This window comes from Monodon monoceros, unplaced genomic scaffold (genome assembly GCF_005190385.1).
Source record: "Monodon monoceros isolate NGI ecotype Baffin Bay Population unplaced genomic scaffold, NGI_Narwhal_1 Super_Scaffold_1, whole genome shotgun sequence".
NCBI lineage: Eukaryota > Metazoa > Chordata > Mammalia > Artiodactyla > Monodontidae > Monodon > Monodon monoceros.
Window position 1 is genome coordinate 70,548,468 of NW_021703765.1, and position 27,571 is coordinate 70,576,038.

Genomic DNA, 27,571 nt, shown 5'->3' on the forward strand with positions numbered 1-27,571 from the left:
CAAAGTAGACTTATTACAATCTCTTAAAATTTAAAAGCCACCTCAAACTTGATCACTTTTTTCTGCTCAAAAAATTTTAAATAAATACTGCCATATAAGGGAGTTGAGGCCTGTACTCTCTCTGATCACTACCTATAAACTGTGATTAAAAAGCAAAAGATTATGTCTTTAGGAGAACAGAAAACACACAGAAAGAAAGGAAAAATATCCTTAAATATTCCTTTTTAAGAGGCAGTAGGAAAAATTAGGGCCATAACCTCCAATCTGCCTCTGTCTCTCCTCACCAAATCTTTCTAAGGTATGTCAAAAGGCTCTTTAAAAAAAAAAGTTTTCTGAAAAGTACATATACTAATTCCCTGTTGGGTGGAAAAAGAAAAATAGAGATTGACTGCATTAAGTAGCAACCCCAATGTCTCCTTGGGACAGACATGGGAAGACTGGAGTGGAAAGGCTGGCCTCCCTTTCACCGCAGCTTGGTGCTCTTCAAGTCCCTCTCCTTAAGCTGGTTATTTTCCTCACTATAAGAGGTGTGACAGTGGCTGTTTTCCAGGGCAGTCCCAGAGTTGCCAGGCAGTCTGCCTCAAATCAGGCCAGGCAGGTGGGGCCCAGAGCTGATGCGGCCAAGGTAAGCAGGACATCAGAGGGCTTTTTTCTGCCAAGCCAGGGAAGTTCAGTCCTCCTTCCTGCTGCTTCCTTAAAGATGGCATCCACCGAATCAGCAAGTTGTGGCTGGGACTGCAGGCAGGCCTTGTGGTCTGGGAAACAGAGCTAGTGATTTCCATAGTACCCAAGTCACTTCTCTCCCTGGCTGAGGGCTGTTCTTTAAAAGCATTAATTTATTATTTATATCCCACCTGTTTCCGAAAAGGATTCATGGCATATTCCAAAGTCGTACAGCACAAGACTGGTGGGTGGAAATTCACATAGCCTAGCTGAGGGCAGAACTTTCAAAATTTTAAGTGCATATACTGTTTTTTGTTTTGTTTTGTTTTGTTTTGGGCCGCACTGCGCAGCATGTGGGATCTTAGTTCCCTGACCAGGGATTGAACCCGAATCCGCTGCAGTGGAAGCGCAGAGTCTTAACCGCTAGACTGCCAGGAAAGTCCCGTGCATAGACTGTTTGATTCAGTAATTCCTTAATGGAATTCTAAAGGCACACTTGCACATGTGCAAATATATTATGTAAATATGTGTGTATGTACATATAAATATATATAAATACATATAAAATGAAAGATATACACCAAAGATAATACACCTGTATATCCTCTAGGGATTAAAGAGGTAGGACTAAGAAAGATGAGTTTTCACATTCTGCACCCCGTATAAATTTTTTTTTAATATTTTATTTATTTATTTATTTGTTTTTGGCTGTGTTGAGTCTTCGTTGCTGCGTGCGGGCTTTCTCTAGTTGCAGTGAGCAGGGGCTACTCTTCATTGTGGTGCGCAGGCTTCTCATTGCGGTGGCTTCTCTTGTTGCGGAGCATAGGCTTTAGGTGCGTGGACTGCAGTAGTTGTAGCACACAGGCTCAGTAGTTGTGGCTCATGGGCTCTAGAGCGCAGCTTAGAAGTTGTGGCACACGGGCTTAGTTGCTCCGTGGCATGTGGGATCTTGCTGGACCAGGGCTTGAACCCGTGTCCCCTGCATTGGCAGGCGGATTCTTAACCACTGTGCCACCAGGGAAGTCCCCCGATTTTTAAAATGTACTTACTCACTTTGTATCACTAAGTCTTAAAAGGTTACTTTCTTTTTAGAGAAAGAATAATATAATAAACCTCCACGTAACCAACACCCAGCTTCTTCAGTTATCTACATTCAAAAGGTTCCTTCTCAAAAGTAGTACATCATGACGTTAAGAGCACAGGCTTTGCGGTTAGACAGAGCTAAGTTCCAGTCCTCACTCTGCCACCTACCAGCTATGTGACTTTGGGCAGGTCATTTATGCCCTGTGAACCTAAGTTTTCTTATTTATAAGTCAGGCTAGTCACTGGTCTTTCCTAGGGTTGTAAAGAGGAGATGAGGGCTTCCCTGGTGGCGAGTCCTGGTCCAGGAAGATCCCACATGCCGTGGAGCAACTAAGCCTGTACGCCACAACTACTGAGCCTGTGCTCTAGAGCCCACGAGCCACAACTACTGAGACCGCGTGTCACAACTACTGAAGCCCACGCAGCTAGAGCCCGTGCTCTGCAACAAGAGAAGCCAATGCAATGAGAAGCCCGCACACCGCAACGAAGAGTAGCCCCTGCTCGCCACAACTATGGAAAGCCTGTGCGCAGCAACGAAGACCCAACACAGCCAAAAATAAATAAATAAAATAAATTTTTAAAAAAGGAGATGAAAACAGCAACGAAAAGCACTCTGCTGGAGCCAGGGAGAGTGTTTCATGAATGGTCGCTATGACAATACATTTAAGTGGCCTCTTTCTCCAGGACCCCTCTGCTGAGGGCAGGCACCCTGGGCAGGGAGAAGCCATGGAGCTGGATTGAAAAGTGCGGTGACCAAAAAGAACAGTCAAGTCAGAGCAGAGAGGAAATGAGCTGGGGACCAAGGCTTGAGGAAGCAACAGACGGAGTCAAGTGGAAGCCGTAAGAAAACCCAGGAGAGGGAGTCTTAGGACAAGGCCCCAGCCAAAAAGTAAGTGGGGTTATTTTTCACTAATATAAGTGGTTAGCAACAAACAAAACTAAGACTCTTGGGCCAGAGTACCGCGGTGAGGTGCCTACCATCTCAGGTTGCTAGAGAGCAGAGGCCTGCCCACTCCACACCTCTGTGCTTCACCTCTGTTCTGCCTTGACCCCCTCACCATTGCTATGGCAACAGGCTTTCCAGTAAATGTTGGAAAAACTCATCTCTCTTCCTCTATGGGGGGTGGAGGGGCATGGGGTACTAAGTATGGAGAAAGGTCCGACACACCGGCTCCAGCCAACCGGGAGCCTGATTTCCTTAGTGAGATTAAGATCTGGACCCAAAAAAAAAAAAAAAAAAAGATCTGGACCCAAGAGTGGTTTAACCCAACCCCCCCCACTTGGCCCAAGATCTTCTGTCAGACAATTTCCCTCCCTGCGAGTCCCTAGAGCAGGGCTTCTTCAGGTCTCTTCCCCATTTGGCAGCTCATGCGAAGCTACTTGAAATAGTAACAGCCAAGTCTAAATTAGTAAAGAACTCCAGTTATGGGTGGGTTCAAGCTAAGAATGAGGCTCTGTGGGCCTCCTGGCTTATTTGGGCCCTGAGAACAGACTCCATCCACACAGGCTTCATTCTTAGAGCTGAGCACTGAATTCTGCCCTTCAAGGGATAACTGAGGGAGGTAGGCCAAGCTCTCCCTCCCATTCCCCAAACCAGCAGCCTCCATTCCTGCTTGGAGAAACACAGCACATGGCATCAGGCGGGGAGTGGAAGGCTGGAGAGATAATGATTAAGAGCAAGAGTCCTGGTGTAAAACCTCAGTTCTGCCTTTTGCTGGCTGTGTGGTCTTCGGCAAGTCACCTCACCTCTTAAAAGTACCAGCTGGTTGGTTGAAGATTAAACAGAGATAACATCTGTAAAACTGCTTGGCCTTGTGCCTGGCCCATTTCAAAGGCTCAATAAAAGAGATCTGTAATTATTATTCTTATAGCCTTAGAAAGATCATGGGCTTTGCAGACAAACAGACTGGGTTTGAATCCTGGCTTGATCATTTACTGACTAGCCTGGGGTAAATTACTAAAGTTTTTTGAGCTTCATGTTCCTCAGCTATAAAACATGATGGATAAATTATAGGAAAAAAAAAATCCTTCCTGCTCTTTCTGCCCCTTCCCTTGTCAACACTGACAACACATCAGAAAAGGAAAAAGCAGAGAAAACCATCCCATGGCTTAGTCTGTCCACAGGCTATCGTGGAAGCTGAGGGGAAAACAGGAGGGGAGGCAGCAGGCTCAGTGTGCCTTGGAAGTGAAAGTGTCATGGCCTGGTGTTCCAGTGAAAGTGGAAACATAACAACTGTTTATTTTTCCTTGAATGAGCTGCTGGTTGAAATGGCCAGGCAGCATTTAACAAAACTCCGTTCCCTTAACCAAACATCCTGGTGAAAAGAAAAGAAAGCTCCCAGACTCATCACGCAAGAACCCTTAGCAGCCAAGAGAACCCCTGGGTTTCCCTCTTCCCACCCCATCACGTCACTTCTTTGCAATCAAGTTCAAACTCAATCCCAACACAGAGTGTCACTGCAAATTGTTTATTAAAACACAAAGCAATGGACAGTGAAAAACATCCTGATTTTTTTACTTTTTGGTGGGAGTAGGGTGGGGCATGGAAGGGGTAGGGACAGATGGAGACAGCCCAGAAGGAAAGAGCTCTATCCACCCCTACAGCTTTCCCGGGCCAGCCAGGTTCAAAGCCCCTCAATCACATCTCACTGTGTCGCTGGAAATGCGTGTTGTGGCTACAGACAGAGAGTAGGTTTGGCCTCTGCAGGAAGCGGATGGGAATCTAGAGTAGGAGCTACAGGGGCTACTAAGAACTTGACACTATCGTCCAGTACTTGGGTACAGAATAGAGCAGCCAGGCCCGATCTAGAGGGGTGGGGTTGGTTTCCTGACGAGCCAGGTTAGGCCAGTAGTGGTTGAAGAGGCTGCCCTGAGCTCTGAATGGGCAGCTGGTCCAAGCGTGGGAGAATTTGGTGGAAGGAAAATCCAAGGAAAGAACTAATCCAGGGTCAAATTTCTCTTCATTCCCTGGATCATGACACACCAGGGAAGACAGGAGTCAAGGATGTCTCATTCCTGGTTCTGCCATAATGCCTCTCCCTGCCAACTCTCCCCTCCCACCTGGCAACTCAGCCCTCCTTTCCCGACAGTTGTCCTTTGAAAGGACGGAAAGCGCACTTCAGATTGTTGTTGTTTTTCCTCGTACTGAAATAAAGCCCCGAAGCTCAGAATAGAGGTGAGAATGGAGTTCTGCTTTTCCTGGTGCTACGTGCTCCCCTCTCACAAGACTGCCTGGATGCGAGAGGTGCCAGGGCCCTCTGTGCCAACTCCAGCAGGCACTACTATTTCCCAGGCTGCCAGCACAATCCTGGCTCCTTGTTTTTATACTCCTGGGGTGTGGGGAGGGGAGAACCCGTCCCAAGAGATCCATCCTGCTCTTTTCCTGCCAACCCAGCCAGGCCCCAAATCATCTGCCCTTATCCAAATGATTTGGCAGCCTACAGCCAGCTTGCCAAAGGCAGCTGGGCAAGGACAAGCCAGCGGCAGCAAGCCACCCATGTACAGGGAAGAAACCGCCCTCGCTGGGAAGCGGACCCACTGGTGCCAACCTAGTCTTGTAACAAAATGAGGAAATCTAGCCCTCTTGCCCCAGGAGAGGTATAAATACAGAAAGAGTCCTAGCTCAGACTGAAAGGGAAAAATTACTCTGATCTCTCCTAAGCTTGAACATGAAGGCTTCTTTGCAATTTTCTTAGAGCTCTTTGATCCCTAATTACATCTTCCCATAGAAGAAAAGCAGATTCCTTCTCTGGTTTCTGAACTGATCCTGGGTGTTTCTGGTTCTGCTTCTGCACCATCACTTAGCCTCGCCCCAGGCTCCTTCCCCAGGGGCCACAGTGGAAGGAGGTCCAAAGCTTACCCTCCCTCCCCAACTTGTCTTTTGAAAACAGGAGCATCTATTCGTCTCTCACTCTGGAAAGCTCACCTGCTCTTCTAGGTCCTTTTGGATAGGCATGGAGGACAGTATTAATGTTGCCACTTGATGCCATTAAGGCTCCTCGAGGCAAGAAGACACCTGAATTAGGTCAGAGCCAGACAGCAAAGGGGAGGGGGAGGAAGGGACTGTGAGACCCCCTGCCCAGACCTGAATCTAGAGGGAACGCCCACCCTGGCTCAGAGCAGGAGAGGACAAGGCACTGTGCTGACCGGGTGGGTCCTTCCCCAATCCCCAGGGAGGGTCAAGAACCTGCTGATTCTCCCCCTGTGCTTCCCAAGGTGAGCCAATTTCTAGGGAAAGGAATATAAGTGCTAGGAAAGGGAAAATACTGCTGCTGTTTTCTGAAGTTCAACTGAGATTCTAGAAGCCATGGCCAGGCCTTCCCAGGAGAGGGCAGAGGCAGGATATGGAGGAAGAGAAATTCCTTAAAACAGAAGCTTCTCCAAAAAGAAAAGAAGTCAAATCACAATTCTAAAACTGGATTAAACAGTTCCCAGGCAAAGAAAGGGGGCGGTAAACTTAACTCAAACTTCACCCCATCTCTTCCAAGCCTAAGTGACCTCTACTGTGATCCTCCAATTTCAGGCCAGTATCTCTTAGGCAAACAGTGGGAACAAGAAAACAAGATCACACTCTCAAACCAACAGGTGGGCCTGCAGGCCCTGTGGTCCTCCTGCAAGTCTGACACCACTGACACAAAGAGAACCACCTTTCAAGTCACCAGAATGCAAGGTAAACACTGAGCAGCTTCTCCTCAATAGTGGAGGCTTTTTTAGAAAAACATATCTGGTTTAGGGGACATGGGTCCCAAAGATTGTTTCCTGGCATGATGTTCCCGTCAGCAATGAATGAAGCCCCCAAAAAGTCTGATTAGAGGCCAGTTGGTCCCTGACCCAAATCAGGGCTACACTGCAGACTCTCAGCCCACCTCCCTCAGACATCTTTGCCCAGTCCACCCGGAAACCAAACCCAAGCCACACTTCTGGCAACAAGAGTTTCACCTTGGCTATCTGCTCTTGGCTTTGGCCAGCTGGGCTCAGGAAGATCTAAAACCCTAGGACAAGCGTGGATCCAGCAGAAGAGCCCAGGCCTCTCCTTCCCCACACCTAATGGGTGTGACTTCTCACCTCCCCAACCCCAGCCAGACTCCCCTACAGCACAGCCTCTCAGCCCCTAGCACCAGCTCAGGATACAGACGTGGGGACAAACAGTGCAAAAAGCAAAAGATGAACAACAGAGTGATTCTTGACATACACAATACAAAAACAAAAATAAAGAGTACCCCATCCCCACCCCTTTAACCCAAACTTCATGTACCTATATCATCTTGAAAGAGCCAAAAAAAAAAAAAAAAAACTTTCAAGTTCAGCATCACAAGCCAACCGTAACCAGCCCTGGGCAGCTCTGTGATCTGGGTGTGCTTGGCTCCAGGGGACTCTACCCCAGCGCCCCCCCCATACTTCTTCCTGTTTCCTCACTTCCCCTTTAGTTTCTGTGAGCCACAGAAAGATGTTCCTTCCTTTCAGACACAACCAAAGAGGAAAGTGCCCGTCCCTATCCCTGAGCTCAGGGGGAAAGGGTGGGCTTGGAAACAGAGGCAGAAGCAAAGCTGCTTGGCTTACAGTACCGTTAGGAAATGGCCCCAGGAACCAGGGTTTCCTTCTGAGACTCTGAGTCACCGAAGGGAAGGGTTGAGGTGAGGAGGCGGGGAGCCCTCCTTCCTCAGAGAGACCCAGGCAAACTAATGAACAAGGCAAAATGGAGGCAGCAAGTCCTCCCGCATCCTGTTTACTCTACTGGCAGTAGCCTACGGCTTTGGAGAGCTGTGACGGAATGGGACTTGAAGCCCCTGTCAGAAGCCCAATTAATAGTCAGGATGTCCACTGCCCCAGGCAGGTGGTCCCCAGGACCAAGGCTTCAGAACATCATCCTGTAACGCAGGAGCTTCATGAAGCACTCCAGAAGCGTTCCTCTGATTATAGCTTCAGGCCGCAGCTGTCCAGCTGCCTGACTCAGTACCCAAGTATCGAGGCCTAAGTCACAGCTGAAATAAAGGGCTATGACTCTCAAAGGACTAAATGCTGACTGGAGTAACTCATTAAGAACCAAAATCCAGAACATGAGCCCAAGGGCTACTTATTTGGTCACATAATGAGCAGTTCAAATATATGGAGCTCTTGGAAAACATATCCAAAGAGACAAACTCAAAATTAAACGCACTGTAAAAGGATGAGCCTGGCCTGAGATTCTATGCTGCTCCAGCCCAAGCATAAGCTAATCCTGTGGCTTTCCATCCACAAAATTCCTTGTAGCTTGGCTGGGTCCTCCCTCATTGCTCCCCTAACTGGGAAAAGGATGACAGGGACCAGAAAGGAGAGGAACAAGGAAGCCTCACTTCCTGCAGAAATTTTCCCGTGGAATTCAAGACAAACACTTAGAGGCTAAGGGTGGCTTCAGAGCTGCCAGGACTATGGCTGACTGGCAATCTTTCAGCCCCGTCACATCAAGAACCTGGCTGAGACTTGGACAAGGAAATGAAAGGACAAAAAGGGCACGCTATTAAGGTCAGTGAGAGGCGTCACTGGGCCAGATACAGAAAATCAGTCTGGCTCCTTGGGGCAGCTCTAGGCTTAAACTAAAACTGGTTGAACTGTGACATGGAAGGATGTGGGAATAAATGAACATCAGGTACTAGATACTCTCAACAGTGGTCAGTCACTTAGTAGGGCTCAAGTCTCCGAGGTTGCTCTTAAGTTACGCTAACATAAGCCTTTTCTGATCCAAAGACCAGAAGAGACTTTTAAGGTCAAGTGTTCTGTTGCTGCAGGCTGGAAAGCATCCCTGTCCCCTGGCAGCAAGACCCTACAAAGGGGCCAATAAAAGAACTGCTGGGTCAGGTCCTCCTGGCTGCTGGCTCAGAGATCCAGGGAGGGAGGTACCAGTAAGGTGAGGTGGTAGAGGATAAGACAGTCAAGCAGAGGGAACCCCAAATCCCTATGTCTCCTTCCCTTCTTGGCAATAACTTAGCAGGATGGTTGAGAGAGAGATTTCAAATGAGCCAGGTTCAGAAAAAAAGAGAGAGAGAGAGGAAATCAAGTCCCCAACAGGCACTGAAATCAAAATGATTTGTTTGTGGTAAGAAGTCAGAGGCAACTTGAGGACCTGATATAAACTAATCGTCTCGGATACCAGACAGTTCTCTAACTGGCACATGTCAGGGAGACAAGCAATGACAAAGCTCAAACACTTAAGGTGGAACCATCATTGGGCTAAAACCAGAAAGGCTTCCAAGTAAGGAAGTATCTACTTTTCTTTCTTCTTTTTAATCCCCCTTCCGTTTTCATCTTTATCATACAAATTGTACACCTTCACACACACACACACACACACACACACACACACACACTTTGAATCCCAGGACATCTGAAAACTTATCTGGACATAACTTCAGAACATACCCAACTCCCAGCGCTAGTCTTCTCAGGTAAGAAGATGACATTTCCCTGCTGTTAATTTCTAACCTAAAAAAAGGAACCGTGTCTGCTCTGAGTTCAGAGTCCTTTCCACTGTGTTTACGGACGAACACCCTGGACCAGGTAGGATCCAGTTTACCCTCTGTACCCTGGAGAGGAAAGAGACGGCTGGGGGCCACCACAAAGAGAGAACCAGGACTGGAGCAGGTCTAGGACCAGGTGGTGGATGAGGGCTGCTCTCTACTCACTCCGCCTCTTTTCATCTCCTTTAATTTTGTGTGTGTGTGTGTGTGTGTTTCATTTGTTTGTTTTTGTTAATCACTGTAAAAAATACAGAAACCCAAACCAACATGTTTGGTTTCTTTCCCACACCCCTCCACCTGTTCAGGATGGTGATTTGTTCTCACAATCGGCAGAGGCAGAAGAGGGTTGGAATGAAGACTCCGAAGGCCACCAGGATGGGAAACATGAGGCTGCTGTTGTCCGAGGCATAGGGGTTGGGCGTGCGGGGGCCCGACTGCACCCGGTTCTTATTGGTCTGTCTTTTGAGATTAGACCCTTCATCGTATTCTTCCTCCTCCTCCTCCTCTTCTTTCTTCTCCAGTCCTGGATGAGGCTGCAGCTTTGGTACATCTGACACAAGAAGAACACTTTTTAAGTAGGACCCATGGCATTTAAGTGAGGCCCTTAAGGGCAGTAAATGAGTCACAGTAAAGAGACCCTGTGACCTAAGCAGGATCCACAGGAAGGAGCAGAAACAGTTCCCAGCCTAGAGAAGAGCAGGTTGCTGCACAAACATTTGTCTTCTTTAGATTTAACTAAAACGTAGTAAAAGCCCTGAGCACAGAGGTTCACTATCTCCCCTTCCTGTCCTACTTCTTCAGAGCCCAGAAAGAACCAGACTGGACAAGGACAATGACCCGACACCCAAAGATTAACCTTTTCAGACCTCTCCTCCTCCCTCCTACAATCCCACATTCCCTTTTGATTCACACAGCAATCAAGGAAAAGCTGATCCACAGAGTTGTGGGTTCTCAGCACACACTACCCCTCTGTTCTCTGTCCCCTCCTGAGGGACTCTGGCTACAAATCAGTTTGGGGGCAAGACATCCTCTGGGATGTCAAAACAATAGGATGCGAAAAAAAAAAAAAAAAGGATGCGAGCCTCGGTGCATCCAGGATGAGGTGGGGAAAGGTACAGAGGTGGGATGGGGGAGAAAAGTCACTAAGACAGAAACTTTCTCTGCAAAAATCAGCCTGGGAAAGCTGGCAGCCAGGACCCTCAACCCTGAGAAAGAGATGTACTCTCAAGCTGGATCCCAAGGACAGGGAGACATTAATAGATGAAGTTTTGCTCAGTGCAGCCCAGCAATGCTGCACTCTCTTGGAGCACACCAAAACACTCAAGGACCCTTCCTTCTGCCTGTTTCTTCTTTCTGCCCCCAGGACACAGATGTCAAAGAAACAGAATAAGGATGAGTTTTAGGCAATTCCAAATGACTACAAGGCTCAGGGCACACCATGGGTAACATTATTAATCCCAATTTACAGTAGGGTTAAAGGATTTTGTCCAAAACCAATCCGCTGATTAATTGGCGGCAGCAAGATATGAACACAGATCTTACTCAGAAGCTTACAGCTAGCACCATGCTACACTTCACCCCCGGCCACCGGACTCTGGGTTCCCCACAATCTGGCTTTAAGTATTAGTGTTTTCAAAACAGCGATCAGCTAAACCATCCCCCCAAGGGCTTCCTCAATCATATCCTTCAGACCACGTCAAAAAGCAGATCAGAAACACAACTTACCATCCACTGTCCCAGCCATGATGTAGAGTGCACAGACTTTGGGATTGTCATAGTATCCCTAGGAAATGGGAAACAGCGGTCAACCCCACACAGCAGCAAACATCCCCCCTGCACCCATTCTTTCGAGCTCGTCCTCAGCTGTGAGGGCAGAGTAGGAGCGTTACCTTGACAAACTCGATATAGAGTTTCCCTGTGAAGGTGGACACCTCCCCCTGGACACTCAGCTTCCCCTTTCTGATGCTCATCGGGATGATTTCATCATGAGCTGTACTGTGTCCAACGCGATCAAAGATATCCAAGTCCTTCACCACAACATGGCCATTCAATCGCACATCAAATACCTGCCAAGATGAGAAAAGGAGACAATGTCAAAACCACCTGCTTCACACCCCTTCCCCAGTTGGACATCAGGTACCTGCCTGGGCTTCAAGTTCAAAAGTAATTCAAGGAATGACAGGACTGGATATACTCCAGGGTGGCTAGAGTCCTTTACCTGAGCTAAATCAAAGCCATGTTCCTTCACTGTCAAGGTCGCACACTGGCCGTAGGGAACAAAGAATACAAACAAAAAGCTCAACATGGAAAGAAGGAAATTCAGAGGGAGGGACAGGAAAAGAACAGGGCTAAAAACAAGAAGGTGCTGACAACCAAGAAGGGAAAGGCTATAACCAGGAGGGCCTTAAGAGGATTAGTGGCCAAGAACTAGGATTCTGGCGTAGCCTTCTGTCACCAATCCCAAGGCAAGTTCAGTCGTGTAGTAATGGGACACAGCTGGGCAAAAGGAATCCAGCTTTGGGAGTTCCCTGGCGGCCTAGTGGTTAGGATCTTGGGCTTTCACTGCCATGGCCCGGGTTTGATCCCTGGTCACAGAACTGAGACCCTGCAGGCCGCATGGTACAGCCTTTAAAAAAAAAAAAAAAAATCCAGCTTTTCCTCAAAGCTCATCTGTTCCTCCCTTCTGGGAACGCGTCTCACACTCTCTGGCCCTTAGCAGAGGGCTATCCGAAAGTGGTAACATCCCACTGGTCAAGCAGGGGCCTGACCAGGCCTCACCTTCTGCTGAGACTGTGCAAAGTAGACCTCGGCAAATTTCAACACCAGTACATAGTCCCCCTCCTCCTTGATGGGCACTTCGTAGCCAAAGGTCTCCTCATTGTACCGCTCTGTTTGATACAGGATCTGGTCTTCGGGGTTGGAACGCAGAATTGGCAGTTTCATGCCATAGTCAGAGGCTGGGCACAAAAGACAAAGAGAAACCATGTCAGAGGCAGAACACAAAAGAAGAGTGGAGACCCCAGAACCACCAGAGGCATTTCCAGAGCAATGCTAATAACCCTCCCAGTGGAAGGGGCCACCCCCATTGCACCTGGCTCTCAAGAGACCAGCCACAAAGGCAAGAATCAGATAACCCGTTACCAAGGAAGAGTAAAATGAAAGAAACCAAGCACTAATCACCCCGAGAAGCTCCCATAACCCTCATAGCGGAACTTTTTGAAAGCATGTGAAAATGACTTTTCCCCAACTATATCCAGAGTGATGGGAAGGGAACAAGTCTAACTCATTACTAGAACAAAGCACTATGCTACAGCTGCTGGGCTCCCTGGTGAGGGAGAGCTTCAGTGAAACCTCATAAAACCAGGGGGATGGCCAGGAACACCGCAAGACAATTAAGTTCAAAGAATGTTTTTTTCTCATTCAGAAAAGCTCAGTCTAAATAAAAAACAGGATATCTGTTAGGAAAGTCATTCTTCATTGTCTTTACTACAAATTAAGATACCAGCTCTGGCTGCTTTTTATAATTATTTCATTCAAAAAGTTGCAAGGCTGGTCAAAAGAAATATGTTCATTAAAAAAAGGATGTGATGGGCTTCCCTGGTGGCGCAGTGCTTGAGGGTCCGCCTGCCGACGCAGGGGACACGGGTTCGTGCCCTGGTCCGGGAAGATCCCACATGCCGCGGGGCAGCTGGGCCTGTGAACCATGGCCACTGAGCCTGCGCATCCGGAGCCTGTGCTCCGCAACAGGAGAGGCCACAACAGTGAGAGGCCCGCGTACTGGAGAAAAAAAAAAAAGGATGTGATGTTCTCTAATTTCCTTTGGGTCCAAACACCTTACTTCCCACAGACTCATAGAACTCAACCTCACGCAGGCTCTTGAACTTTTCCCCAGACAAACCGAAAGGAAAACAAGCTCCTACTATATCCCCAGCACCTGACACAGGCCCTGGCACATACGTAGGCACTCAATATGATTCGCTGAACGAACAAATGGTAACAAAGGAGGTGCCTGCAGAGCAGTCAAGCCATGCACTCCTCTCCACAGGGCCAGAGCCACCCTAGCAGGGAAAGAAAATGTGCCATGGTCCTATTGGCACCTCTGGCCTAAGATGCCCAGGTCCAGAGGGAGCCACCTGTCCCATTTCAGACAGACAAGGAATAAGGTGGAGTAATAGTAAAAAGTTCTTACTTGGGTGGGTATTAGAAGAGCCAAAAACCTCTGTTGCCCTCAGCCTGCCCCCAATCTTAGTAGGAGACGGGTCTGTACATGTTTTTCTTTCCCCCACGTTACAAACCATACCCAGGTCTTTCCTCAAATATAAGATTCCACACTCCGGCCCCAGAGATGACTAGCTATGCTTTCCAGGGCTCCATCAATCTATTGATACTTTCCAAACCACAGACTTAGCAGTGATTTCAGTACATGGGCCTAGTCTCTCCTCCTCCTTGGAGGAGAAGTCTTGGAATTAAGATTTTAAGACCATCTTCCAATCTCACATGACATCTGGCACCTAGATCCTTTGGGTGACGTTTGAGAGCGGTCATCCCGGGAGCTTTATCTTCTGAAACTCCAAGGGAGAGGACCTTTTATCTCTAAGGGAGGTAAAAGAGTAACTAAAAGATCCAATGGCTAAGGTCAAGCCCTCGGAAAAATAAACAGAAGTGTTAACAGTTCCTGTAAGTGAACGGCAGCCAGGAGATCAGATGGACCGATGAGACAATGAACAGGAAACTCATTGCACTTTTGTCTCCAGACATTTTTTTCTTCCTATTTCTCCTCAAGAAATCAAGGAAGGTGGGGGCTGAGTAGCACTGCAAAGGATGTACTGCCAACTGCCCCAGCTCTGTCCCAGGCTCAGACCACAAACCTGTAAAGATTAAAAGATTGCCAGTCCTCTTCCAACTGAGTTCTAAGAATCTCCCTCTTCCTCAAAGACCGTGATTCTGACAAATTTGCAACAGTCACTAGATTTGCTTTTCAGAGACACAGAAAAGGTTGTGCATGTGTAGAGAATCATTTTCCCCCCCTTCCAGCATGGAAAAAGTGAGAAACTGACGGTAATGTAATCTGTGGCACTCTCAGTCCCACGGCTATGAAAACTCAGCCATGTGAGCAAAAAACTACTTAACAATCTTGGAATTACCTTTAAATATTTTCCCAAGTGGCTTTCCAAGGAGATTTGCCACAGGCAAAGTTTTGCCCAAGTCCCAAAAGAGACAATAGGAAGAAGGACTTTTTCTCCGCCCCCACCCCAGCCTTTATGCATTCACAGCTAAGTTTCTCTGAAATACAGTGTACACATGCAGCACACCACTGCAGCTGGTACGACATGGTTCAGATAGTTAACCAAAGGAGGGGGACCAAAGGGCCCACACTATGTCCGCAGCTTTTTAGCTCTAGACAATGGAGTCAGCAGGCCACTTGAAAAATTCAGCCCAGGTTTGAAGGTAAGAGGGGCCTGGATTTGAATCCTGGCTCTGCCACCTACTATGTGATGTGGAACAAGTTGTCTTCTCTACGTGTTTTCTCACCTGGAAAATGGGGTATCACCTACCTAAATTCTCTACCAGTGAACTGCTTCTAGGAGGGCCTGCAAACAAAGTCTGCCCGTTATGTGGCAGTATAGGAAGAGAATTCTAAGCAAATCCCTTGGTCTTAAGCAAATCAGAAGTAGTAGCAGTGTCTCTCTCACACTATCTTTTCAAGCTCTTATCTCTCCAAAGCCAAATCCTTCCCCAGCCAAAAGGAAAGGGTCTTCGTTAGGTCTACAGAATTAGTCATCTGATGGGCTCAGGCCCCTGGCCAGCTTTTTTCCCCTCCAGAGCCACATTCTGCTCCACTTTTAATTCCATGTAAAAGGTCATTGAGCAAAGAAAAAGATAGAGACACTTTAACCTACTCTGGACAGGAGAACTTTCAGACTCGTGTCACTGATTTCAAAAGCATGACAAGTTTTATGAAGGAAAACCAAAGGCTCAAGAGAGGGAAAGCGAATACTTCAAGGTCATACAGATGACTAGCGGGCATCCTTCTATGAAGAGGAAATATCTCCTAAAACCAAGCCAAGTTCAATGCCCTCAAGCCAAATAACCAGGTCTTTTCCACCATAGAGTCAAGAGGAACCCAGAAAGAGCAAGTTAAAAAGAACCTGGAATGCAGAGCATGCCAAAATCCCACACAGAGCGCTTCTGAATCACTCTCGGTAGTGGTACCTCCATCTGCTGAAGCACACAGGTTGAAAAAAGCCTTTCCCAGGCTGTTAGCATCTTCTATGAGCACTAGCTATCCTCAAGGCAGAAATGAAATTCAATAAACATTATGAAGTGCCTTTGAAAGCAAAAGCCACTGGGTGCCCTAGCCCACTCACGGTTACGAGAATGCTGAACTACAAAGACGCTATAGAGAAACAGCAAGTTCAAAAGCAGGCCAAACTCTTATCTGGATTAACTTGGCAACAAATACCTGAATTCATTCAACATAAAAACGGACTTTCCTCGCGTGCTGGAAACAGTATCACAGGCATGTGGGAAAGAAAGACATACAGCTTCTACCGCAATTAGTATAAGTAGCTGCAGGAGGCAAGGGTCTCCAAATACCTGGCAACCCTTACCCAAACAGTGCCAGAGAAGGGCAGGCAGAGGGGACCGCTGCACCACCCTTGGTGGTGCTGACTCCTTCGCACAGAAAGAAACTAGAGCGCTGCCTTCTGAAAGAGGAAGATAAATCACTTCTCAGCCCCAGACCTAAAGCCAACAAAATGCTACTCTCAGGAGCCCTCTAAGTGCAATGTTGCAACTGGCTGGTCCAAGCTACAACAGCCTACAAGCCGACAACCGCCCTCTACTCTCCATCCACGCCTTAATACTGCTACAATTCATACCCAAATGGACCACCAGAGTGGAGCAGGGAACCTCTTTATGGAGTGGCAGGGTCTGTCTGAGACAGGACTCCAGTACACATGAGCTTTGGTAATTTGGTAAGTCGCATACTTTTACCTGCTACCATAAACTCTTCCAAAGGAACTGCGACCATGAGCCAATAACCCAAGGACAGAGAGCCTGGCTGAGTGCTGACCAGACCAAAAAGAAAAAAACCAAACCCACTGGCACCAGCAAATTAAAACAAGGATTTCTGAATAAGGGGAGTAGCTGGGGACTAAACCTGTGTGGTCTTAGCTCCCTCCTCTGCACAACGGACCAAAGAGGATAATGTAACCTATGTAAAGCCTGGTATCTGTTAAGTGAAAGGAACCATCTGCACACTGTCTCACCATGGCTATCTCTAGAGGCAAAGTCCATAAACGGTCTCCTTCCTCCCTGCCCACACCCATGAAGAAAGAGGAAGGGTCCAGGATGGAGATAGCAATGACCTCCTGCTATTAAGTCTGGCTTTGGCTGCTGTTACAGCTGCTAGAGACCAGGGCCCTGACTCAGCTGAACTCACCAGGCTACTGAGACCTACATGCCAGGGCTAAATAAATTCCAGAGCTAAACTGAAGACAAACATAGTGCTTCAGAAAACAGCTCTGTGTCCCAACACCCTGACATGTATGGAAGCAATAAACTCCCCAATATAACAAACTCCAGGACACTGCAATTGACTTGGTTGGAAGAACTAAGTTAAACCCTTTAGGAAAGGCAAGAGCCAAATCTGGCACTGTGGAAAAAAGAGTGAGAAAGTCTGTCTCCTACTTTTCTGAAGATGGCATATTGCCAATCTGGCAGCCTCTGAACCCAGCATACGGCATAAATCTCCTTCCAACACATGAAGCGACGAACTTCCTTCTTAATCCTGTTTTCCAATCCTACTAACAGAAGAAACAGAGTCTAGAGCAGATTTTCCCAAAGAGTGGTCTGCAGATGTCCTACATCAGAAGCCCTGGGTGCAGAAACCTGGGTTTAATCTACAGGTCTGGAATTTGTATTTTTAACCAGCTCCCATGGCAGTTCTTACACTAACTTTGAGAGCTGTGCAGCTCTGTCAAAACTACTGTTGCTCAATCAATTAAGTCAAAATCATTTTTCCCATAAGCTGGAATCACACCTCTCAGGACCACTTAGGGTAGGTTCTCCGCACTCGCAGACGGAAAATTCAGACCTTACGCTGGCTGACCCAGCTGACACACCACCAGGCCCCTGTGCAGTATGGTTTCGACATAACCGCCTTCTGGAAAGGGCCTGCAGCTTCTACTTTTATGCACACACATGCCCCGCTCCAAAGGGGGTTGGGGGAGGAGGCTACAATCAAACTTTCCTGGCCCATCCTCTTCGAAGACTCCTTTCCATTCTGGCTAAGAATCAAGCCCCGCTCCTGCAGAGAGGGTAAAGAAAGCGGCCCACTTCTGGGTCGGCAGGAATATACCAGAAACTGACTTGAAAGGCGAGCAGAACCTCCGGGTCAGGGACAGCGATAACCGAAAAACCCGTGAGGCCTCAAGGTGGCAATAGGCCGCCCTCGTCTTTACTTTCCTAGCTTGGGTGGAGGTGAGGGGTTAAGAAAATGCAGGATGCGAGGTCCAAATATCACTTCTCGGCAACTCTCTGCCTCGACGGCTCTAGGTAGCTTCGAGCCAGTGCCAGGCTCTGGGCTCTGATCGGGTTCCCGAGGAAACCGTAGAGAGAAACTTCGCTCCAGAGACGTGGCCCCAGGGTCGAGGAAGGGGCTCGGGGCCCGCAGCCCTCGGCGCGCTGCGCCGGGCACGGCAGGCCCGGGATCCGGCGGCTCAGCCGAGGGGCTCTCACCTCGGCCCACCCGACCTTCCAGAGGGTCCTTGCGAAAGTGGATGCCGTGCACGTCCACATGCGCGTCTCCGCCGGCGTTGACGGCCCAAATCACGCTCTCGGGCAGCCCGGCCCCAGCCGAGCCCACCACGCCGAGCCCCGGTCCCCGGAGCGCCGGCAGCAGCAGCAGCAGCAGCAGCAGCAGTCGCAGGAGCGCCACGGCGGCTCCCTCAACCGCCCGGGCGCCCAGCATGGCGGCCTCCACAGCGGAGGGCAGCCTCCGCCGAGCCTTGTCCTCAGCCCCGCCAGGCCGCCCCGGACTCAGAAAAACAGCGCTACGGGCCGCTGTGCCTCAGCCGCCGGAGACATGTCGCTCTCAGGCCTACTTCTCAGCCACGGGTGCCACCTCCCACCTCAGGAACAACCTACCCCACCTCCCAGCCCCGGCCACGACCCTGCAGCCAATCAGCACCCGGCCCTCATTAACTACCCACCACCCCGCCGGGAGGCGCCCGCCCATTGCCTGCCAGGCGCGGGAAAAGGCGTGGCTACTCCCAGGAGCTGGCCCAACCCTCAAGACACGAGAGGGAGCGCGCGCAGAGTTGGGTTGAAGCGGCGGTTCAATGCGGAAGTGGCGGGGTGGAAGCGCCCAGGCGGCCCCGGAATCCCACAGCTTAATAGGAAAGGGGGCCTAGCGGGGAAGGTTTAGAATAGGGCGCACTGACACGTCGCCAGCACTTCCGGTGTTCCAGGTTTTGGGGACCGAATAGGCTCCCGAGGGGGCGCTGCCGACTTTCCCGCCCCCTTTCTTTCTCAGGGAGAAGCATGAGCATACGCTCTAGTAGGAGAAGCAATGATCACTCTTCCGACCTGAGACTCGGCCTTTCTCCCCGCGTGAGAAGAGAACCCATCCTCCTCTAGAAAGGCCACAGGCACAGGTTTTCAGGGCAAGGTTCTCACGAAGACAAGATCCCGCCCCCACCCCTTAGCGGGCTCGGGGCTGGTGGTAGCGTCCAGACGGCCGCCCAATCAGAAGGCTCCAACGCAGCGGAAACGCGTGGCTTGGGGGGAGGGGCTCCAGGCTACCCGTATCTCCATGGCGACAGCCTCGGGCAGGCCCCAGCTTTGGAGGGGAGGGGCTGGGGCTTCGCCGGCTCCGGCAAGGACTTGGAGGTACCCAGTATGGAGGTCCAGGCTGTCCGGTACAGGCATGACCCTAGCTTCCTCCCTGCTCTTTGGCAGTTCACCCAGCGCTCTCCTGCCTTGGCGATCCCTGCGCTGTGGTCGCTGCCCGAACTCCCACTTCTCAGAGAAACTGAGGCCGCAAGTTTAGGGCGGAGCCAAGGCAAAACTCCATTTATCCATTTGTTCCACATTATTTATCAAGACCCTACTACTAGGGTTGTCAGATTTAGCAGATAAAATACAGGAAGCCCAGTTAAATTTGAATTTCAAATAAGTGGGACATACTCATACTAAAAATAATTTATTGCTTGTCTAAAATTCAAATCTAACTGGGCTTTTTTGCATTTTATCTGACAACCCTGCCTACTACCTGGCAGGCAATTAGTTTTGGGCAGCAATGAACAAAACTACACCCAGGATCTCGCATGAGAATCACAGTCCTGACTCAATTATTTAGTTAGAACAGTGAGGAATGCTATAAAGGAACAAAGTGAGGTACGGAAAAGGAGTATAGGTGGAGAATTTAAATGCACCTGAATTCCTTCCCCAGACCCCAAGAGCAGATTCCCACAGAGACAATTTTTGTAGTATCCTCTACTGGTTCCACTTTTTTCCCCGTTTTGCAAGAATCTGGACTTGCTTCCTCCCACAGACTTGTTTCCCCTCCCAAGGCCTCTTTGGGGCCCTGCCCTAGAGTGTCGAATCCTACTTTCCTCTGAAACCTGTCATCTTTGGAGGAACCTGACAAGTCACAGCTTGAAGAGCCCTCAGTGCAGGGGCGTGGTGCAAATGGGGGAACACAGGCACAAAGAGGTGATGGAGACTTCCTCCCTCCTGTAAAGCCTATGTTCTGGCCATTTACTACACTGCTTCCAGGAGCTCATGTTTATCCTCAAGGCAGTCTAGTCTAGGAGAAACTATCACAGAAACGATTAAACTTTTGAAAAGGACCCAGAAACCCTAACCTTAAGCCTTCTCCCAGTCTCCTAGATCCTTGGTCACCCCAGGAGGTAAACAAGATAACTGGCTAGCCCCCCTCCCCCAAACTAGGCCCTTCAGAGTCCATGCCTTGCTGGGCTATCCTTGTACCGAGGGGCCTGGCCCCACTTTTGAGGTTCAGATGCTTGTCGATTAGGCTACCTCTTAGGTAAAACAAAAGTTCTGATACCCTGGAGGCGGGATGAGCATGGGATCTGAGTTAGACTTCCTGGGTTCCAAACCCTGCTTCACCATTCGCTCACCATGTGGTCTTGGGCAACCTCTCTGAGTTTCAAGTTTCCTCAACTGTGACATAATAATAGTTTCTACTTCAAAGGGTAGATGTGAGAATTAGAGAAGGTAATGCAACCATTTGACTCAGCAATTTCACTCCATTTCACCCAAGAGAAATGAAAACATATGTTCACACAGACACTTGTACATGAATGTTCATAGCAGCATTATTCATAATGGCCAAAAAGTAGAAGTAACCCAGATGCCCATCAACTAATGAATGGGTTTTTAAAATGTGGTATATCTATACAATAGACTATTCAGCCAGAAAAAGTAACAAAGTACTGCTACAGACTACAACATGGATGAACCTTGAAAACATTGTACTGAGTGAAAGAAGCCAGAAAAAAAAAAGGCCACAAAGTCTATTATTGCATTTATATAAAATGTCCAGAATAGGCAAATCTATAGAGACAGAAAGTAGCTTAGGGTTTGTCTGGGGCTGGGGAAGCAGGGAGATTGGGGCGTGATAACTAAAGGGTATAGGGTGTCCTTTTGGGGTAATGAAAATATCTAAAATCAATTATGGTATGATTGCACAATTCTGTGAATATACTAAAAACCACTGATTTGTACATGTTAAATGGATGAATTGCATGGTATGTGAATTATATCTAAATAAAACTGTTACCAAAAAGAAGAGGGAAGAAGAGGAAGAGAAGGGGGTGGGTGGAGGAGGGAGGGGAGAAGGCGATGTACATTAGAATAGAATAGACATTAGAATAGTGGCTGGCACAAGCCAAGCACTCAACCAATCGTTATCCTGGAATGAAAGGATCCCTGAGTTTTTGCTTTCTGCAATGTAACCCCACCTGCACTGTGACAGACTGCCAGAGTTAGGCTTTTTTAGGAATGCCCAGAGCTCATGATAAGTATAATCACTGAGGTTGCAGCCTCCTCAAACTCCTTTCTGCTGAAAGACTCTGTGCCCCTTGAGGGTGACAATGTTTTCTGTAGGCAGCACCCCCTCACCCTGGGGCAGGTGAAATTGGTGGTACCATTTAACAGGGTATTTCCTAATAGAAGAATTGGGCCCTTCAATTCAAGCTCTTTCTCTTATCTCATGAGATTCTTACAGTGTTTGAAAGCCCCATAGCCTACTGTCCCCATGTATATAACAGAAGAAACAAGCCCACAGGGATAGGGGCCGGCAGTTTTCAAATGATGGGCGTTGCTCCTGCAAGCAGAAGTTGGTTGCTACAGAATGAGGTCTCATCTGAGAGATTCTGGCTCAGGGGCAGTCTCCTGGGGTCAAGGCGACTTGACTGGGGCGGAGGGAGTCAAGTTTCTAGCAGCTGAAGGGTTATCAGGAGTGGGACTCGGGGCTGGGATGGCAGTGGGGGCAGGAGACAAAAGGATTAGGGTTGCAGCTGCCAAGCCAGACTGGAGGTCCTGACCCCAAGGCAGGATTACATCCAAAGTCCCTGACCTAGGGAATTCCCTGGCAGTCCAGTGGTTAGGACTCCGTGCTTCCACTGCAAGGGGCATGGGTTTGATCTCTGGTCAGGGAACTAAGATCACGTGGTGTGGCCAAAAAAAACAAAGTCACTGACCTAGAGGAGTCCCCAAATAGCCCCAGGCCTGCTCTCAAGGCTGGCTGTCCACACAGCAGGGAGTGTGAGCTCTAGGAAAGCAAGGGTGTCAGTTCCCTGGTGGTACTGGGCCCAGGCCATTTCTCTCCAGCCTCCAGTGTCTCCTGCCTGCTGTGGAAGGTCAGCCCCATTTGAGAGCCCAAGGACCGTCAGAGTGGCTGCATCCCCACCTCCTTCAGCTGGGGCTGGTTTTCTCCAAAAATTACTTCAAGTCTTCAGAGGAGCAGAAACTCTCATTCATTGCTGGTGGGAATGGTCAGCCACTTTGGAAAACAGTCTGGCAGCTTCTTACTAAGCTCAACATACTCTTACCACGAGATCCAGCAATCAAACTCCTGTGTATTTATCCAAAGGAAGTGAATACCCACGTCCACACAAAAACCTGCACACGGATGTTGACAGCAGCTTTGTTCATAACTGCCAAAACTAGGAGGCAACCAAGATGCGCTTCAGTAGGTGAATGGATAAATACACGATGGTACATCCAGACAATGGGATAGTCTAATATTATTCAGTGCTAAAAAAGAAATAAGCTATCAAACCATGAAAAGACAAGGAAGAATCTTAAAAGCATAATACTAAGTGAAAGAAGCCCATCTGAAAAGGCTACATACTGTATGATGCCAACTATATGCAGCAAAACTATGGAGACACTAAGATCAGCGGTTGCCAGGGGTCATTTCAGGGGGTGAGGGGATGAATAGGTAGAGCACAGAGAATTTCTAGGGCAGCGAAACTACTCTGTGTGATATTATAGTGGTGGATACATGTCATTATACTTTTGTCCAAAGCCGTAGAATGTACAACACTAGGAGTGAACCTTAGTATAAACTGGACTTTGGGTGATAATGGCATGTCAATGTAGGTTCATCAATTGTAGCAAATGTACCACTCTGGTGGGGATGTTGATGGCGGGACAGTGGTGTATGGGTCGGGGGAGTGGGGACGTGGTAATATGGGAACTCTATGTATTCATGCTTTCTACTCAGCTTTGCTGTGAACCTAAAACTGCTCTAAAATATAAAGTCCATCTAAAAAAACTCTACTTCAAACCCTCCAGAACCTTCTCAGGGTGGAGGATCTGCCTCCATGGAGTGACAGGAATGGAGATTTGAGGGTCAGACAGAACTGGGTTCAGGTTCTTTCTTAGTGGCTCCCCAGCTCTGTCACTCCTTTTCTCTCTAATCACTTCTCTCCTAAAGTGCAAATAAGATCATCCATCTCATAGTTGTTGCAAGGATTAAATGAGATGGTTTAAAAATGTACCTAAATTATTTTTCTCTGTTTGTGGAAGAAAGATACATGTTTTGTGGAAAACTCAGAAGAGAATTTTACAAAGATAAAATTCACCATAATTCCATCCAAAACTGGCATAAGGCATAAACTCAGGCCCTGAGAGAGCAGGTTCTCAAGAACCATTGTTTCCCAGCCATTTGATTCTCACCTCAAGAAGTTGGGAAAATAGAATGTCCCCATTTTGCAGATAAGAAAACGAAGTTCAGAAGGGTTAGGTGAATTGCCCACACAATGAAGAGGCAAAAGCTGTGGCTTTTTTGGCTTCTAATCTACTCCTTTTCCTCTGAGCCAGGCTACCTATCAGACACAGATTGGTGCAAATCACAGCTCCACCATTAATTGCTGTGTGACTTTGGGTAAATGAATTCACCTCTCTGAGCCTCAGTTTCCTCATCTGTGAAATGGAGAGAATAATTATACATGCCACGTAGGACTGTAAGAAGTAAAAGGACATGTTTTAAACAAGGAAAATAAGGACATGTTTTAGAAGCTAGCATCATGGGACCCTTGAGCCCAGAGCTAAGTACTCAATAAATATTAGTCATGGGTTTATGGAGGCATGGACCCCTTGATTCAAAGCCTAGCTCAACTTCTTAGAGCTATGCAGCCTTGGGAAAGTCATTTCTCCTCTTTGGGCCTGTTTCCTCATCTGTAAAATGGAAATAAGATCCACCATGTAAGGGTGTTAGGAGCCCTTAATGGAGTAGGTCTTCAATGCATAGTAGCTGTGAATCATTTAAGAAGAAATAATTATAACATGTGACACTGGTAGTTTGGTAAATAGAAAAGGCCTTGGTGAAATCCTCAGGCTAAGGAGTTGGGAAAAACCTTTCCACACCAGGGAGGGAAAAGCCAAAGGGTCCCACAGTTCAAAAGTAGAAAATGGAGGAGCTGTTTGGAAGCCCCCAGGGGCAATTTCACCTTGACCCACAAAACTGAAAAGGGGAGTTTCTTCCTATATAGATAAGGATCAGAAGAACAAATCATGCTATTAATTAAGTCTTGCCTATTTTAAGTTTATGGAATATTTTTCCCCTTTAAAGATAAGCTCACTATAAAAGTTCAAAAGGTAAACACAGAGAAGGGGTGGGGGCCAGCCCTGCCTTCTGCTCAGCTCGCCCTGCCAGCCCTTGGTCTTGGAGGTGGGTAGGTCTGGTCCCAAAGCCAAGTTTCCATGCCTAGGGCCTCTAGTAGTTAGATAGCAGGGGGACCAGAACCACCCAAAGAGTCAGGGAACCAGCCCACGGTGTCTCCTGGTCCTGCCCCAAGTAGGCAACTTGAACCAAGAGAAACCTGGCTGGGTCTCCAATGTCATGGGAGGGAGAATGGACTTGGCTATTCTTCGCTTCCCCCAGGAGGATATGAATCACAGGAAAGTTGCCTGGGACAAGGACAGAAAAAAAACAAATGCCTTCCCATCTGGGTGGCCTTGGGCAAGTCACTTCCTTTCTGCATTTCGGTTTCCTCACCTGTAAATGAGGTGGTGAGAACCCTCAGCTGCCCAGGGTTGGGATGAGGATTATATAAAAGCAAATTTCCAAGAGTAACTTACACAGCCATCGTCAGCACTCCCTATATATTAGCTGTTCTTATTATCTCCCAGACTCTTACGATAAGGACACAATTTTTTGGAGTCAGGAACACCAGGGACAGTCTTGGCAAGTCACAACCCCTCTCTGAACCCCAGTTTCCTCATCTGTAAAATAGGGTGGTTGTATAGATGGAGTGAGATGATAAATGAAAGGGACTTAACACATACCCAACAACACCACATAAATAAATAAAGCAGCTGCTGTATCCTTTCCATTCTCTCCCCTTGACCTGGGCAAATTAGGGAAGCAAGAAGAAATACAATAGCCAGTGCTTGCACGCCAGGTTACTTGTCAGCTGTCCCTTTAGACTTGAACTTTCCACCATGATGGAAATGTGCCATATCTGCACATCTAGTACAGCAGCCACCTGCCACACGTGGCTATTGAACTTGTGAGATGTGGCTGGTACGACCAGGGAACTAAATTTTTACTGAATTTGAATTCACTTAAATTTAAATAGCCACATGTGGTGAGTGGCTACCATACTGGATGGTATTACAGTTGAGAAAACTAAAGCTTCAGCAACTGACTTAAGGTCCCAGAGATTGTTAATGATTGATCATCAAAGACTAGCATCTAGGTCTGCCCAACTCCCAATCCTTTGTCTGTTTTCTGGTTCCATGGCACTGCCTGTGACTTTGAGACCCCTGTAACACAAAGACATGGTCCCCAAAGATCCAACAGAGTGAGACCTGAGGTCAGGAAGCCACCAGGAATGGGGCCTGGAGCCCTTCCTGCACCCGACGGCAGTGGTCACAGATGGCTGCCACCCTCTGCACCCCCAGGCTTTTTGTGGATTTTGTTCATTTGTTCAGTAAATAATTGCTGAGTACCTACTAGACACTGGAGATACTGCAGTGAACAAGGTAGATGTGGTCTCTGCCAACATGGAACTTACATTCCAGTGAAAGGCAGGGGGCATCAAACGATTAAAAAAAAAGTAATATAATAAATGTATTAGGCCAGAAATTACATATATGCTCTAAAGAATATAAATGAGATGTGGCAGTGGCTTCCTTCCTTCCTTCAATAGGGAAGCCAAGGAAACATTCAAGCCCAGCCCCAAGAAATGAGGAAGATCCAACAGCTACTCAATGAATGCAGGGAAAAGCATTCCAGGCAGAGGGAACAGCATGTGTGAAGGCCCTGAGCCAGGCCTTCTATTAAGCATTATGCATGGATTATTTCTCCACAGCCCCCCAGGTATGTGCAATTATTATCATTAATAATGGATAACAAGGCTCAAAGAAGAAGAGGGACTCCCTTAATACCTATATCCCTTAACTTCTCTAAGTGGCAGAGATGGGTTAGAAATCAAGTTCATGTTACCACCAAAGCCCATCCCTTGATCATGAAACTCAGCCCCTTTGTCCTCTTTCGAGGAAAGACAGACATCAGTAAGATCATTGGAGCAGGTGGCAGGCACCTCCAGAGGGGTGAAGGGACATTCTGGCCCTGCAGCCTAAGCCACAGGCACAGCCAACAGCATCAGGGCCTCTTTGCAGGACCATACTGTGCAGATCATCACTCCCTGGTCATAGAGCCAGGTCCCAGACTTAAGCTGTGATTATCTTGTCACTGTCAATGAGAGGTTCAGCCACAGTTATTAAAGAATGCCAAGGCTGGCTCTCCCTTCCCCTTTCCTTGAGAGGGGATCACGGAGGCATGAAGACACATGGGAGAAGGGATAGGGAAATAGGGAATAACAATGCAATAATCATAAAAATAGCAAAAACCTGTATCAGGATTACTACATGCCAGGCACCATTCCAAGGGCTTCAAGTATACTAGCTTGTTTCGTTTTCAAAAGAACCCTGTAACCTCATCTCCATTTTGCAGATGAGGAAACTGAGGCCCAGAGGGTCTTATAACTCACCCAAGACGACATAGCTTATAAGTGGCAGAGCTGAGATTTGAAACCAGGTGGCTGACTCCTGAGTTCACACTTTAAAAAAAAAAACAATAAAAAAACCCCTTTTTATTGCAAAATAAGACAAACAGAAAAACATACAGAATAAATGTACAACTTAGTGAGAGGCAAACACCCTTGTAACTACCACATGGATCAATAAATAGAACTTTGGGAGTTCCCTGGCAGTCCAGTGGTTAGGACTTGGTGTTTTCATTGCCATGGCCCTCGGTGCAATCCCTAGTTGGGGAACTAAGATCCCACAAGCCTTCCACAAGCCGCATGGTGTGGCCAAAAAAAAATAGAACTTTGCCAGACTCCCCAGAAACTCCCCTCTCTGTGCCCCATCCCAATCCCAGCCCTCTCCCTCTCTCTCCCTAAAAGGAACCACTGTTCAGACTTTTTGTTTTTTGGTTTTTTTTTGGCTGCACAGGCATGTGGGATCTTAGTTCCCTGACCAGGGAATCGAACCCACGCCCCTGCTATTGGAAGCGCAGAGACTTAACCACTGAGCTGCCAGGGAGGTCGCTATTCAGATTTTTATAGGAATAATTCCCTTGTGTTTCTTTATGTTTTTTTGTTCCACTGGAGTGCACATCTCTAGACACTGTCATTTATTCAGACCCATTTTTGTTTGTTTGTGGCCATGCCACGTGGCATGTGGGATCCAGGATCTTAGTTCCCCAACCAGGGATCAAACCCATGCCCCCTGCAGTGGAAGCATGGAGTCCTAACCACTGAACTACCAGGGAAGTCCCTATTCAG

The 27,571-nt window shown here is 47.9% G+C and overlaps 1 protein-coding gene across 2 annotated transcripts; it reads right to left on the bottom strand.

Moving 5' to 3' along the window:
* Window positions 1-4,255: 4,255 nt before the first annotated feature.
* On the bottom strand, window positions 4,256-26,797 carry MLEC (malectin). Of its 2 annotated transcripts, none has more exons than XM_029227311.1 (5): window positions 26,774-26,797; window positions 12,018-12,196; window positions 11,129-11,305; window positions 10,965-11,022; window positions 4,256-9,789 (listed from the first exon to the last, which is right to left on the bottom strand). In XM_029227311.1, exons 2-5 carry the CDS (start codon window positions 12,180-12,182, stop codon window positions 9,560-9,562), a joined length of 630 nt encoding a protein of 209 aa, XP_029083144.1. In that variant the 5' UTR covers window positions 12,183-12,196; window positions 26,774-26,797; the 3' UTR covers window positions 4,256-9,559. The 2 variants fall into 2 exon arrangements, with proteins under 2 accessions (XP_029083144.1, XP_029083135.1); XM_029227302.1 differs by lacking the exon at window positions 26,774-26,797 and adding an exon at window positions 17,982-18,382.
* Window positions 26,798-27,571: the final 774 nt, after the last annotated feature.

Bases quoted from the DNA above. Each gene is read 5' to 3' on its own strand.
- MLEC (XM_029227302.1), bottom strand. From the start codon at position 18,213: ATGCTGGGCGCCCGGGCGGTTGAGGGAGCCGCCGTGGCGCTCCTGCGA. The intron at 12,197-17,981 runs GTGAGAGCCCCT...TTTTGTGCCCAG, and splicing joins GGAAGGTCGGGTGGGCCGAG to CCTCTGACTATGGCATGAAA. The intron at 11,023-11,128 runs GTAACGCTCCTA...CCCATTTCCTAG, and splicing joins TCTATATCGAGTTTGTCAAG to GGATACTATGACAATCCCAA.